Raw genomic sequence first — 12679 nt, 5'->3', positions numbered from 1 at the left:
GGGGTCTCCCCGGGCCTCATGGTCTGTCTCCTCTAGCCTCCTGCTCATGCTACGTGGGCCTCCCCTCCACCCTGGACCAGCTCTGCTTTTGCCTGGTCATCCTGAGCCCCTCCTGCCCTCAGGGCCATTCCACTGTGCTCCCCTGCCTCACCACCTCCTCCCCGCTCTCCCAGGCTCTTCCTTCAGAGGCCCCTTTCTGCTTCTATGGCTACCCATCCACCTCCCCAGTCCTGTTTCCCCAGCCTGGGTGCTCCTAACCTGCCTCTTCCCATCTCCCCAGCATAATCAAAAAAAATTTTTTTTTTTTTTTTTTTTTTTTTTGAGATGGAGTTTCGCTCTGTCACCCAGACTGGAGTGCAATGGCTGAATCTCGGCTCACTGCAAACTCCACCTAGCTGGTTCAAGTGATTCTCCTGTCTCAGCCTCTGAGTAGCTGGAATAACAGGTGCCTGCCACCACGTCCAGCTAATTTTTTTTTTTTTTTTTGTATTTTTAATAGTGACTGGATTTCACCACATTGGCCAGACTGGTCTTGAACTCCTGACCTCAGGTGATCTGCCCATCTCTGCCTCCCAAAGTGCTGGGGTTACAGGCGTGAGCCACCCCACCCGGCTACATAACCAAATCTTATTAAACTTAGTCTAGGCTGGCCACAGTGACTCATGCCTTTGGCAGGCAGAGTTGGGAGAATTGCTTGAGCCCAGGAATTTGAGACCAGCCTGGGCCACATGACAAAGCCCCATCTCTACAAAAAAAAATACAGAAAAAAAAAAAGCTAGGTGTGGTTCCATGCACCTGTAGTTTAAGCTACTTGGGAGGCTGAAGTGGGAGGATTGCTTGAGCTGGGGAGGTGGAGGCTGCAGTGAACTGAGATCACACCACAGAACTCCAGTCTGAGCAACAGATTGAGACCCCCTCTGAAAATAAATCAATAAATTAACTCAACCTAAATGGGTATGAATATATGTAAATTGAATATCAGAAGTTTTGAGAAACATCCTTTGTAAATTTCATCCTATGAATTGAGTCATTGATGTCCTACCCAGCTAAAACAGAGGCCAGGAGCCAGGGAGGAAAAGCAGTCAGGCCACACACCATTGCTCCCAAAATGGACTTCTCTGCAAGCCTGACTGCCGAAACTGTGCGTTGTACCCTGAAACCAGCTTTATCCATAGCTTCTGCGATAAATGGCTGTAAGTCTTGGACTCCTTGCTCCAAAAGCAGCGACTCAGCAATGGAACCTCCCAGCTCCCAACCCTTCCTAGTGCCCACGGGCTTTCCCAAAGGGCAAGAGAACGTTTCTCCTTTTTTTTTTTTTTTGAAACGGTGTCTCGCCCTGTCACCCAGGCTGGAGTGCAATGGCGCAGCCTCGGCTCACTGCAACCTCTGCCTTCCTTGTTCAAGTGATTCTCCTGTCTCAGCCTCCCGAGTAGCTGGGATTACAGGTGCGCACCACCACGCCAGGCTAATTTTTGTATTTTTAGTAAAAACAGGTTTCGTCATGTTGCCCAGGCCAGTCTTATTTTTATTTTATTTTTTGGAGACGAAGTCTTGCTCTGTCACCTAGGCTGGAGTGCAATGGTGTGAACTGGGCTCACTGCAACCTCTGTCGCCCAGTTTCAAGCTATTCTCCTACCTCAGCCTCCCGAGTAACTGGGATTACATGTGCATGCCACCACACCTGGCTAATTTTTGTGTTTTTAGTAGAGATGGGGTTTCAGCATTTTGGTCAGGCTGGTCTTGAACTCCTCACCTGGTGATCCAGCCGTCTCGGACACCCAAAGTGCTGGGATTACAGGTGTGAGTCACCAGTCCTGGCTTAGGCTGGTCTTAATGTCCTGACCTCAGGTGATCCGCCCTCCTTGGCCTCCCAAATTGCTGGGATTGCTGGTATGAGCCACAGCGCCTAGCCCATTTCTCCTTTTCATAAAACGTGTTGCCGTCTCTTTGTTCTCCGGCAACCTCCGGTGAACACCACCCGGACTGCGTGTATGTCCCAAATTACAATTATTTCTTTGCAAATGAAATGTGAAATTTAAAGGCTCTTCTCCACACTTTAAATTTGACTTGACATTTTCAAGGCAGATGTAAGTTATTAGAGAATGACTCTATAAAAATGACCCTTCGTGCTCTGGCCTCCATAGAAGATGTCCCGGGCCAGGTGTCCACATGGCAGGCATTTATTTTCTCGCAGATCTGGAGGCTGCAGGTCCTAGTTTGAGGGGTGGGTGGGGTTGTTTGCTCTGAGGCTGCTCCTCTTTCTGGCTGTGTCCTCTGTGGCCTTTCCTCTGTGCACCTGCACCACTGGGGTCTCTCTGCCTCCAAATATCATCTTTTTTTTTTTTTTTTTGAGACTGAGTTTTACTCTTGTTGCTCAGGCTGGAGTGCAATGGCACAATCTTGGCTCACTGCAACCTCCACCTTCAGGGTTCAAGCGATTCTTGTGCCTCAGCCTCCTGAGTAGCTGGGAGTACAGGTATGCGCCACCACGCCTGGCTAATTTTGTAGTTTTGGTAGAGAAGGGGGTTTCTCCATTTTTCTCAGGCTCGTCTCGAACTCGTGAGCTTAGGTGATCCACCCTCCCCGGCCTCCCAAAGTGCTGGGATTACAGGTATGAGCCACCGTACCTGATCTTTTATTTTTTTTTTGAGACGGAGTTTTACTCTGTTGCCCAGGTTGGAGTGCAATGGCACGATCACTGCTCACTGCAGCCTCTACCTCCCAAGTTCAAGCGATTCTCCTGCCTCATCCTCCTGAGTCGCTGGGATTACAGGTGCCCCGAACCACTCTCCACTAATTCTTGTATTTTTAAGTAGAGATGGGGTTTCACCATGTTGGCCAGGCTGGTGTCGAATTCCTGACTGCCCACCTCGGCCTCCCAAAGTGCTGAGATTACAGGCAAGAGCCACAGCACCTGGCAGACCTCCTCCTTTATGGACACCAGCCAAGTGAATTTGTGCCCACAGTAGAGGTCTCATTTAAATTAATCATCTCGGCCGGGCGTGGTGGCTCATGCCTACATGTAATCCTACCACTTTGGGAGGCCGAGGCCAGAGGATCACTTGAGGTCAGGAGTTTGAAACAAGCCTGGTCAACATGGTGAAACCCCGTCTCTACTAAAAATGCAAAAAATTAGCTGGGTGTGGTAGTGGACGCCTGTAATCTCAGCTACTCGGGAGGCTGAGGCCGGAGAATCGCTGGAACCTGGAAGGCAGAGGTTGCAGTGAGCCGAGATCGCGCCATTGCACTCCAACCTGGAAGACAGAGTGAGACTGCATATAAAAAATAATAATAATAATTAATTAATTAATTTGGGTTGGGTGTGGTGGCGCACGCCTGTAATCCCAGCACTTTGCGAGGCCAAGGTGGCGGAGGTGGAGGTCAGCCTGGCCAACATGATGAAACCCCATCTCTACTGAAATTCCAAAAGTAGTTGGGTGTGGTGGTGGACACCTGGAATCCCAGCAACTCCGGAGGCTGAGGCTTGAATCGCTTGAACCAGGGAGGCACAGGTTGCAGTGAGCCGAGATGGTGCCACTGCACTCCAGTTTGGGTGACAGAGTAAGACTCCGTCTCCAAAAAAATTAATTAATTAATTAATTAATCAGTCATCTGTTGAAAAGGACCTGTCTCCAAATACAAGCACACATTGAGGTAGAGGGGTTAGGGCTTCAATATACTGATTTTTGGGAGAAACAGGGCAACACGGCAACAAGCTGCAGTCATTGTGGGTGGGCCTGAGTGGGGTGTGCAGGGGTTCCTGTCCTGTGTGTCTGTCTCCCAGGGGAGTCTCGACCTGACCCTCACAGCCCCTCCACCCAGATCTTCCTTGGTGCTCCACCCAGCCCACCCTCCTGCACCCAAGAGCACCCAGCCCTCCCTCCTGCTCATGCCCCTCCTTTGTCAAATCCCTCCCAACAGTGCACCACTGGGCTAGGACACAGCCTAGGGAACGTGAAAGAGAAAGAGCCAAGAAAACTTGATCAGTGATCAAGCTGGTGTTTAAGTAAGATTTTCAATAAAAAGTAGAATTGGGTACCACATGGAGGCTTGAGATGCCCAGAGCTTTTCGAGAAAGCAGAACAGAAAGTAGAAGGGCAACCAGGAACCAGAGGGGCTAGAGAACCGGAAGCTCGAGCCCTCAGAGGAGACAGGGAGTAGGCACCTGGGTCTTGGGCCTGTCAACGAAAAGAGTCAAACTCTGTAAAATATTTGAAGAGATGTGTTCTGAGCCAAATACCAGTGACCATGGGCCGTGACAGCGCTCAGGAGGCCCTGAGAACATGTATCCAAGGTGGTAGGGGTGTGGCATGACTCCCCAGACTCCTTAGATAAGAATTTGGTTTTATATATTTTAGAGAAGCATGAGATATCCATCAAATACATTTAAGAAATACAGAAGCTGGGCGCGGTGACCCATGCCTGTAATCCCAGCACTTTGGGAGGCCGAGGCAGGTGGATCACGAGGTCAGGAGTTCAAGACCAGCCTGGCTAACATGGTGAAACCCCGTCTCTACTAAAAATACAAAAAATTAGTTAGGTGTGGTGGCGGGCACATTTAATCCCAGCTACTTGGGAGACTGAGGCAGGAGAATCACTTGAACCCAGGAGGCAGAGGTTGCAGTGAGCCAAGACCACGCCACTGTATTCCAGTCTGGGTGACAGAGCAAGACTCCGTCTCAAAATAAAGAAAAGAAAAGAAATACATTGGTTTGGTCCAGAAAGGTCGTACAACTCAAAGTGAGGGGAGGAGGGCTGGGGCTCTTCCAGGCTACAGATAAATTGAAACATTTTCTGGTTGACGATTGGGTGAGTTTGTCTAGAGACCTGGCATCCACAGAAAGGAAATGTTCAGGTTAAGATAAAAGACTGTGGAGACCAAGGTTCTTTTGAAGTCTCATAGTGGCTGCCCTTAGAGACAATAGATGACAAATGTTTCCCATTCAGGTCTTTAAAAGGTGCAATTAATTAATCTGTTTAGGACTGGGAGGGCCTAGAAGAAAAGATCCAGCTATATTAATAGAGATTCTTTACAGATGCAGACTTTCCCCCACGAAGGACAACTTTGCAGGGCCTTTTCACGATATGGCAAAGAAACGTGTTTTGGGGTAAAATATTTTGTCTTTTTTCTTTGTCACATAATGTTGTGCCTGAGTCAGATTGGAAAGTAACTCACAATATACAGGGTTAAATAAAACCCATCTGTGCCAGGCGCGGTGGTTCATGTCTGTAATCCCAGCACTTTGGGAGGCCGAGGCGGGTGGATCACCTGAGGTCAGGAGTTTGAGACCAGCCTGGCCAACATGGTGAAACCCTGTCTCGACTAAAAATACAAAAATTAGCCAGGCGTGGTGGCGGGCACCTATAATGACAGCTACTTGGGAGGCTGAGACAGGAGAATTGCTTGAACCCGGGAGGCGGAGGTTGCAGTGAGCCGAGACCGCACCATTGCACTCCAGCCTGAGCAAGAAGAGCAAAACTCGGCCTCAATTAAAATACAATACAATAAAATAAAAATAGAACCCCTCTGACGAGGATGTGTGGTTTGTAAGGCATGAGTCCCCAGATCCCTTAGATAGGATTCTGGGCAAGATTAAATACAAACAAATCAGAGCTTAGTCTTCAGGCCTATGAAGTAAAACTAAAATCTTTGGCCCCCCCGATCCCCCCACTAGCTTTGGTCCCTAGTGGCCAAGGATATCTCAGAAAAACCTTAAAACTGAGTTCCCGGGTGTGATGGGAGGGAAGGTCAGGCACGCCTCATTATCACCCGGCCCTTTTGCAGTTTAGAAAAAACTGACCAGCGGTAATGTTAAAACAGAATCGTAAGACGGGCAGAACCAGAACAGACTCTTCATGGCAATAAGATACCAAATCACAACCAGGACCTCAGGCCGTGCCAGGCAAGGGTGAGGTCACACAGCCCACACTTCAACAGTAAACTCTGTTCTGCCTGCCACAGAGTTTTTCTTTTGCTCTAGCAGCTAAACAAGCACTGCCTCCAGATAAAGATGAAAACAATCACAGCTCATCCAGCGTCCTGACACGGAGCCACAGAGCCCCTGCTCCACAGCCCTCATTCCTGCTTTCCCTGCACAAGAGACTGATTTCAGTGACTTTCTCCAGATCAGAAGACCATGGACCACAGACCATGGACCACGGACTGGTTCTGCGTGGTTTACAGACCTGGAAAATCTCGGTGCCTCCATGTTCTGAAAGGACCTTTTGACATACAGACTTAATTGTGGTACATTTAAATGTTGTCTCCACCGCAATGTGAGGAGGGATTATACGGTGGCTTTTTTTTTTTTTTTAGATTTTTGTTTGTTTGTTTTGTTCGTTTTTTTTTTGTTTTGTTTTGAGATGGACTCTCACTCTGTCTCCCAGGCTGGAGGACAGTGGCGCGATCTCGGCTCACTGCAACCTCCACCTCCCAGGTTCAAGTGATTCTCCTGCCTCAGCCTCCTGAGTAGCTGGAATTACAGGCACCCGCCACCAGGCCTGGCTAATTTTTGTAGTTTTAATAGAGACGAGGTCTTACCATATTGGCCAGATTGGTCTCGAACTCCTGACTGTCACGCGTGTCCATATAGAAGACTACCTAAACAGGCTTTGTGTAAGCAATAAGTCTGTTTATTCACTTGGGTGTAAGAGGGCTGAGTCTGAAAAGAGAGTCAGCGAAGGGAGATAGGACAGGGGCAGCTTTATAGGACTTGGGTAGGCAGCGGAAAGTTACAGTCGAAGGTGGTCATCTGTTGTCAGCAGGGGAGGGGGTCACAAGGTGCATGGTGGGGAGACCATGAGACCCATTGTCCAGGAGAAGTGTCATAAGATCGATTGATCAGTTAGGGCAGGGCAGGAGCAAGTCATAACGGTGGAATGTCTCAAGGTTGGTTAATCAGTTAAGGCAGAAACTGGCTGTTTCACTTCTTTTGTGGTTTTTCAACTGCTCCAGACTCCTTGGCTGCTGCAGGTCATCTGGATGTATATGTGCAGTTCACAGAGGTTACAATGGCTTAGCTCCGGCTCAGAGGCCTGACACTGACCTCAGATGATCCACCTGCCTCAGCCTCCCAAAGTGCTGGGATTATAGGCGTGAGCCACCGTGCCCGCCTGGGATCATGTGTTACACACATGTTTGTTCAATAAGCACGGACTGCAGCCACCTACATGAATATTCATAGCTCCTCCTGTAGCCTGTTGAATATGTATGTTTAGCCAACCCCTTCAGCATAAAGCTCCTGCCCCAACCCCTCCTGCTTCTAAATGTCTGTCTCTGGTGTTTCCCAGAGGCTGCTCTTCCCAGGCTGCAGGATGGCCACCTGCAGGCTGTCATTCTTAACAAGAAATAAAGTCTCCTTTCCAAATTTATACACTGTGGCCAGGCGCGGTGGCTCACATCTGTAATCCCAGCACTTTGGTAGGCCGAGGTGTGTGGATCTCCTCAGACTGGGAGTTCAAGACCAGCTGAACAACATGGAGAAACCCTGTCTCTACTAAAAACACAAAAATTACCAGGCATAATGGTGGGCGCCTGTAAGCCTGACCAACAAGGAGAAACACTGTCTCTACTAAGAATACAAAAATTAGCCAGGCATAGGGGTGGCGGTCTGTAATCCCAATTACATGGGAGGCTGAGGCAAGAGAATCGCTTCAACCTGGCAGGCGGAGGTTGCAGTGAGCTGAGATCATGCCACTGCACTCCAGCATGGGTAAACAGAACAAGACTCCGTCTCAAAAAACAAACAAACAAACAAACAAAACAACCACAAAAAGCAAAAGCAAGCAAATAAAAATCCAAATGTATACTCTGTGTAATTTTTAGGTCTCTGCACCATGGGAGGACACTACCAGGGGAAGGGAGCTGTGAGACCCACAGGGAGGCTCCAGACAGGCTGGCCTGGGACACCAGCCGCTGCCCTTCCATGGCATGGGGACAAGAGGAGGCCAGAGCTCAGCCTACCAGGGAGCAACTCCGGGCAGGAGATGGGGAAGAAGGAGAAGCAGGAAGGAAAGAGCTCAGTGCGGGGACGCACATGGCATCCTGGTGGGACATCTGAGGCCCACACCCACCTGCTGTCCCTCCCTCCCATGGTGGCCTCCGAGTGTGAAGGCCTGGGGGGAGGCAGACGCCTGACCCTTCACTCTTCCTCCCTGTCCCCATGGCTGCTGGGTGGAGACCATCTCTGGGATGACCCCTGAGGGCAGGATCCAGGGGTCCCTGCAGAGGCATCAGCCTGTCTGTCTTGAGGGTGGAGAGGCGGCTCCAGCTGGGCGGGACCACCAGGGGAGGAGCTTGTGCTCTGCTGGCTCAGCCTGGTGTGGACCCACCTCCCAGTCTCTGGCTGCAAAGACTTTCTCTTTCCCTTTGCAGTTACCTTGGGTCCTGCCGCACAGAGCGGCCTGTCTTTATCAGAGGTCCCTCTGCCAGGGGGACGACCCCAGAGAAAAACAGAAAGAGGATGAGAGCCTGAGGAAGATAAAGCATCCCAGAGCCTCCCACTCCAGCGCCAGAGCAGGAAGAGGGAGGGGCCATGACTACGAGACCCTGGGAGGTCACTTTAAGGAGGGCTGTCCTAAAACCAGGAGCCTGTAGCAGAAAGTGAAACCCTCCTGCTCCAGACAAAGATCATAGTTGGGACTGGCCAGCCAAGGATGAAGCCTCAGTTCAGGTACCGCTGCCTGCTCGACCCGCTGGGCCTCTCTGCTGCCCCTTCCTGCCTGGTGGCCCTGCTGGGCCTCAACCTTGGTCCCCCACTCCCCTGCCCCAGCCCCAGCCCTGGGCTCCCTCCCTTCTGACTCCCCTGCCCCCGCCACTCCCAGCCAGGCTCTTTGTCCTGCTCTGTGGTCGCCCCACTGCTACTTCTGAATGGGCCGCCTCCTCCACCTGCCCCAGCCCAGGCCCCCTACTGAGACTCTCCCCCAAAAGTCATGGCAGGGCTGGTGCTCACTGCTCTGGGAGGGTGCTCCCTCTGTGTGCTTCCTGCCATTCCTGAACTCTGGAACTGGGAGAATTGAACCAAAGGATGATGGGAGCAATGTGGAATTTTGTTCACAGAGCTTCGATGGATTTTCTGTAAGATTTACTTTGCTTTAAATACCAAGTCTTAGGAGAGGGTGTGGGGAGGGAATGGTCTCTGAAGCACAAGATAAATCATGTCTTCCAAGGATGTCTCCACTGTGGGCAGAGGAAGATGCAGATGACCCCAAACACACACTCTTCCTCTACGATCAGCATTCACCATTTATAATGACACCAGTAACATGGAATATAGTGGCCGGGCGCGGTGGCTCACGCCTGTGAGCTCATCCCAGCACTTTGGGAAGCCAATTCAGGCGGATTGCCTGAGGTCGGGAGTTCGAGACCAGCCTGACAAACATGGATAAACCCTGTCTCTACTAGAAATACATAATTAGCCAGGTGCGGTGGCGGGTGCCTGTAATCCCAGCTACTCTGGAGGCTGAGACAGGAGAATCGCTTGAACCCAGGAGGCGGAGGTTGCAGTGAGCCGAGATCGTGCCATTGCGCTCCAGCCTGGGCAACAAGAGCGAAATTTAGTCTCAAAAGAAAACAAAAACAAAATAAAAAACATGGAATATATGGGGGGAAAAAAGCCTCCATGATCAGGAGAAATGCTTTTATTTTAAAATTTAGTAAGAAGAGAGCCCGGTCCCCAATGACTCCCTCCTGCAGGGCCAGTGATACAGACACTGGACAGGGCTTGTCTGATAAGAGGCCCAGCCCCATCCATCCCCAGCTCTGTGGCCTGGGCAGGTTACCCCACCTCTCTGCACCTCTGGCCCCTCCTCTGTAAGATGGGAATGGCCCCTTCAGGCCTAGGGCAGCCTCACATGAGCTCATACCCACGCAGCACTTAGAAGAGTGGCCTGGGCCTCAGAATTCAGTTCTACCGTGATTTAAAAATAGTAATATACTGAGGTGAAATGTCAGGAAGGAACTGGCTGAAAGGTTAAAATCTATGATTTTTAAAAAAAAATTATTATTTAAAAATATTTTGTTTTAAATCTTTTTTTTTTTTTTTTTTTTTTTGAGATGAATGTTCGCTCTTGTTGCCCAGGCTGGAGTGCAATGGCACGATCTCGGCTCACTATAACCTCTGCCTCCCACGTTCAAGTGATTCTCCTGCCTCAGCCTCCTGAGTGGCTGGGATTACACGCACCCGCCACCATGCCTGGCTAATTTTTGTGTTTTTAGTAGAGACTGGGTGTCACCATGTTGATGAGACTAGTCTCAGACTCCTGACCTCAATGATCGGCCCACCTCGGCCTCCCAAAAGGCTGGGATTACAGTTATGAGCCATAGAGGCCAGCCAATAACTTTATTCTCTTTTGCATTTTACTAATGCGTTGGAGAGTAGGTGGGAGAAATACCGGGAGGGTGGGGAATGTACCCCTGGAATGACCAGAGCTGGGCCCTGAGCGGGAAGAGGTCACCCCGGTCCTGCCGCCCCTGCCAGCACCCCCTTTTCTTGCTCTCTCCCCGGTCTTCCTGCCTGGGAAGGAAGCAGAAATTCTCAGGGCTGTGGAGAGATGGGGGAGGCCCAGAGCCGTCCAGGGAGCTGTGTTTAGCGGACATCAGTGCGGAGGGCTCCTGGGAGCGCTCTCTGCATTGGCTGGTTTCTCTCTTGTGTCTTCAGAAACACAGTGGAGCGAATGTATCGAGACACATTCTTCTACAACTTTAATAACAGACCCATCCTTTCTCGTCGGAATACCGTCTGGCTGTGCTACGAAGTGAAAACAAGGGGCCCCTCAATGCCCACTTGGGGCACAAAGATCTTTCGAGGCCAGGTACCACCCAGACTCCAATCACTTTGCAGGCAGGAGCTAAGCCAGCTGGGAAAGCAAACCACGCACTGACGAGTGAAATGCCCGGCGGCGGGCTGTCCAGGGTGCCCTTCTCTCCCACACTTTCCAAGTCCGTGGCCCTGACCTTCCCGCTGGACCGTCCTGGGATCGGATCGTGGAGGGGGTTTGCCTCTGCACAAAAGGCCTTGTTTTTTTTTTTCTTTGAGACAGAGTTTCTCTCTTGTTGCTCAGGCTGGAGTGCAATGATGCAATCTCAGCTCACTGCAACCTCTGACTCCTGGGTTCAAGCAATTCTGTTGCCTCAGACTCCCGAGTAGCTGGGATTACAGGTGCCCACCACCATGTGCGGGTAATTTTTTTTTTTTTTTGTATTATTGATAGAGACCAGATTTTACCATGTCGGCCAGGTTGGTCTTGTACTCCAGACCTCAGGTGATCCACCTGCCTCGGCTTCCCAAAGTGTTGGGATTACAGGTGTGAGCCACAGTGCCGGCCTAATTTTAATATTTTATTTAATCCAATGTAGCTAACATTACTTCAAGATTATTTAACATAAAATTCTTGACAAGATAATGAAGTTTCTTTTTCTTGTCATGCTGAGTCTTTGAAATGAGCCGTGTAAGCCATGCTAGCGGGGTGGCTGGCGCCTGTATCCCAGCACTTTCGGAGGCTGAGGCCGGTGGATCACCTGAGGTCAGATGTTCGAAAACCAGCATGGCCAACATGGTGAAATCCCGTCTCTACTAAAAATACAAAAAAATTAGCCAAGCGTGGTGACAGTCACCTGTAATCCCAGCTACTTGGGAGGCTGAGGCAGGAGAATCGCTTGAACCCATGAGGCAGAGGTTATGGTGAGTTGAGATTGCATCATTGCACTCCAGCCTGGGCAACAAGAGCGAAACCATGTCTCAACAACAACAACAACAAAAAGAGAAATGAGCGGTGTATGATGTATTTTTCAGGTGCCCAGGTCTCTCATCAGAGCCCCATTTCAAGTGCTCAGTAGCCCCCTTGGCCAGTGCCCCCCACCACATGGGAGAGCGCAAGTCCAGTGGCCTCCCCAACAGATGGCAGGGAGGGAACAAGGCCGACCCCAGAGGGCTAGGCCACAGCAGGGGCTGAGGATGCCTGGTGAATGGATGCCTGGGAGAATGGATGCCAGAATTCACGCATGAGGCCGTGAACAGGGCTGGGAAAACTCCCAAACGAAGGGAAGCACGTGTCTTGGTGCACCTTGTGATGCTTCAACAGCAGGACTGAGACGGGGACATTGACAATGAATAGAAATGTGCTGTCTCGAGTTCTGGACGCTGGGAAGTCCACTGTCAAGGCACCAGCGACTTTCCAGGGCCTGCGAGCTGCACAGTCACGTGGGGGTAAAGGTTGTTGCCAGAAGGTCGGGGACGCTCCAGACAGAGTGGCCTGGGATGTCGGGTCACTGCTGCTCCATGCCACGGGGACAAGAGGAAGCAGGAGTTTAATCTTACACACTGCCCCTCCAGCTAGAGGGCAAGAGACAGAAAGTGGGGCTAAAGTCGCCCTTGAATAACCACAGCAGTGGCACCCACAAAGGTGCAGTCCCCACAGCCTCATAGCCGCTTGTATGTGCCACCTCTTAATGGTTAATGGTAATGGTTATGGTTAAGGCCATTACCATAGCAATTAACACTGAACATGAGCTTTGGAGCAGACAATCACTCAAACTAATCAGGGGGATGGAGGAAAGGAGCTTCAGTGGCAAGATCCCCTGGACTCCTGTCCTGGCCCCTCCTCCCACTGCCCCAACCCTGCCCTCTCCTCCTGCTCCCCCTCTCAGAGCATCCCCTGCCCCTGCTCCTCTCCCAGGTGT

The 12679-nt window shown here is 50.7% G+C and overlaps 1 protein-coding gene across 5 annotated transcripts in view; it reads left to right on the top strand.

Moving 5' to 3' along the window:
- Positions 1-8298: 8298 nt before the first annotated feature.
- Positions 8299-12679, top strand: part of LOC112632746 (DNA dC->dU-editing enzyme APOBEC-3G) — a 50788-nt gene continuing 46407 nt past the window's right edge. For 3 of the 5 annotated variants that reach the window (XM_025398709.1, XM_025398708.1, XM_025398712.1), the window contains exons 1-2: positions 8299-8672; positions 10659-10812. In XM_025398709.1, the coding sequence (XP_025254494.1) occupies positions 8656-8672; positions 10659-10812 (171 nt within the window). In that variant the 5' untranslated portion in view covers positions 8299-8655. Of the gene's footprint in view, positions 8673-10658; positions 10813-11792; positions 12131-12679 lie in introns of those variants that run through there. The other 2 variants (XM_025398714.1, XM_025398713.1) reach the window with 2 other exon arrangements.

Source organism: Theropithecus gelada, chromosome 10, assembly GCF_003255815.1.
Source record: "Theropithecus gelada isolate Dixy chromosome 10, Tgel_1.0, whole genome shotgun sequence".
In the NCBI taxonomy this organism is placed as follows: Eukaryota; Metazoa; Chordata; class Mammalia; order Primates; family Cercopithecidae; genus Theropithecus; species Theropithecus gelada.
This window is presented reverse-complemented; position numbering and strand designations above follow the sequence as displayed.